General features: G+C 35.5%; 1 protein-coding gene across 1 annotated transcript; it reads left to right on the top strand.

The window, feature by feature from the left end:
- Window positions 1–213: 213 nt before the first annotated feature.
- On the top strand, window positions 214–1,653 carry LOC113360914 (pentatricopeptide repeat-containing protein At1g12775, mitochondrial-like). The gene is made up of 2 exons (XM_026604338.1): window positions 214–1,464; window positions 1,557–1,653. The coding sequence occupies exons 1-2, from the start codon at window positions 250–252 to the stop codon at window positions 1,572–1,574; spliced, it is 1,233 nt and encodes a 410-aa protein (XP_026460123.1). The 5' UTR covers window positions 214–249; the 3' UTR covers window positions 1,575–1,653.
- The last annotated feature ends 415 nt before the right edge of the window (window positions 1,654–2,068 follow it).

Below are 2,068 nucleotides of genomic sequence, written 5' to 3'. Positions count from 1 at the left end.
TTTTGTTAATAGTATGTAACAGTAAGATGGTTTTGTGAATCCGGTCCTAATATTATGACCATTTTGCAATATTTCCAAAATAAAAAAATGTCACATTTTACCTTGGCTTAAAATATTGACCATCTTTGACTTTCGTTCAAGCTTTTCAAACAAAAGTCTCTGTCCAGATACCCCAGAAACTAACCAAAGTGTTTCTTCTCGTCTAGGGTTTTGCTCAGGGTTTATGATTTTCGGTTTACTGTATTTCTGATGTTATTTATCATCAACAGAATATTCTCCAAGTATCACCATCCCCCACTTATAAAATCATCAACATTTCTCAGAAATTATTGTTATTCTGGTTCAGCAGCAGCAGCAATATCCACAACAACAGCAGCAGCAACCCATTACAAGTCTATGGAGATTGAAAATCTTGATGATACAATAAAATACTTCAACAAAATGATCTCAATGAACCCATTACCATCAACATATAGTTTTAATCAGCTATTAATCTCAAATTCAAACATTGGTTGTTATTCAGCTGTTATACTTGTATATAAAATGATGAATATAGTTGGCATAGAACCAAATATCTATACATTCAACATTCTAATCAATTGTTGTTGTAAATTGAGTCAAGTTGATTACGGGTTTTGTTTGTTTGGTGAAATTACTAAAAGGGGGTATGAATCTAATGTGATTACTTATGCCACATTGATTAAAGGTTTATGTGAGCAAGGACTGATAGGTGATGCTTTTAAAGTGTTTGAGAAAATGACTGAGGAAGGGGTTTGCCCGAATGTTGTTGTATATAATACTCTTATATGCGGGCTTTGTAGGATTGGGGAAGTGTGGCGTGCTCTTGAGTTGCAGCGGAATATGGTGAAATGGAATGTTAGTCCTAATCCGATCACTTATAATACTTTGATTCATGGGTTCCACAATGTTGGTAAATTAGAAGAAGTAATTGGGATGTTTGAGGAGATGTCTAGCCGAGGAATTGTTGCTAATATTGTTACTTATAATTTTCTAATTCATGGGTTATGTCAGTGTGGTCGACGGATGGAAGCAATACAATACTTTGATCGATTGGTGGAACAAGGGATGTCACCCGACGTAGTAACATTCAATGTCTTGTTAGATTCTTTTTGTAAAGAAGGGAGAATGAGAGATGCTTGTCGGGTCTTTCAATGTATGATTAAGTTAGGCAAGGAACCTAATGTAGTTACTTATACTTCGATGATTAATGGGTATTGCAAGAATTGCAAATTGGATCAAGCTTTGCAACTCTTTTACACTATGCAACAAAAGGGTTTCGAACCCAACAAAGTTACATATGGTGCACTACTGGATGGGCTTTTCAAGAACCAACAAGTGGGCAAAGCAATTCAACTATTTCGTTCGCTGGAGGATAATGGCTTCGAAGCTGAAATTCTTATGTACAATATACTCATTGATGGGTTGTGCAAGGCTGGGAAACTGGTAAGCGCAAGGAAACTACTTAACGAACTCCATAGTAAAAGACTAGTGCCGAACGTTAGAACATATAGCATAATGATCGATGGTCTATGCAGGAATGGAATGTCCTTTGAGGCTGAGAAAATTTTTGTGGAAATGGAAGAGAATGGCTGCTTACCTAATGCTATCACATATAACACCATAATTTTAGGATTTTTTCGCGAAAAAGAGGTCGATAAAGCAATGGAATTTTATTGTGAAATGCGTGAAAGAAAACTTGTTTCGAACAATCCTCTAGTTTTTGAGTTAACTTCTTTCGGTGGATCAGCTTGATAACAGTAGTTTATTCTCCGAAACAGTTAATGATTGAGGTAATGTGAACTGTCTAGTATCTTTGGATCCTTGAAATTTCATTTATTAATAAACCCATGTATAGTGATAGGTCTGGTTCACTAATCTACAGGTTTTCTTGATAGGATAAGTGTTGCCTTTTGAAGGTGAACTCCTAGTAAAACAGTGCCTAGATAGCTCGTTCATATCACAGATATTATGGTCACTAAAGCTTTATGATTTCTTTGAATCCTGTTATTATGGTTGCGTTTTTTGACCATTATCAGAATTAGGCATT

This window comes from Papaver somniferum, chromosome 3 (assembly GCF_003573695.1).
Source record: "Papaver somniferum cultivar HN1 chromosome 3, ASM357369v1, whole genome shotgun sequence".
NCBI lineage: Eukaryota > Viridiplantae > Streptophyta > Magnoliopsida > Ranunculales > Papaveraceae > Papaver > Papaver somniferum.
This window is presented reverse-complemented; position numbering and strand designations above follow the sequence as displayed.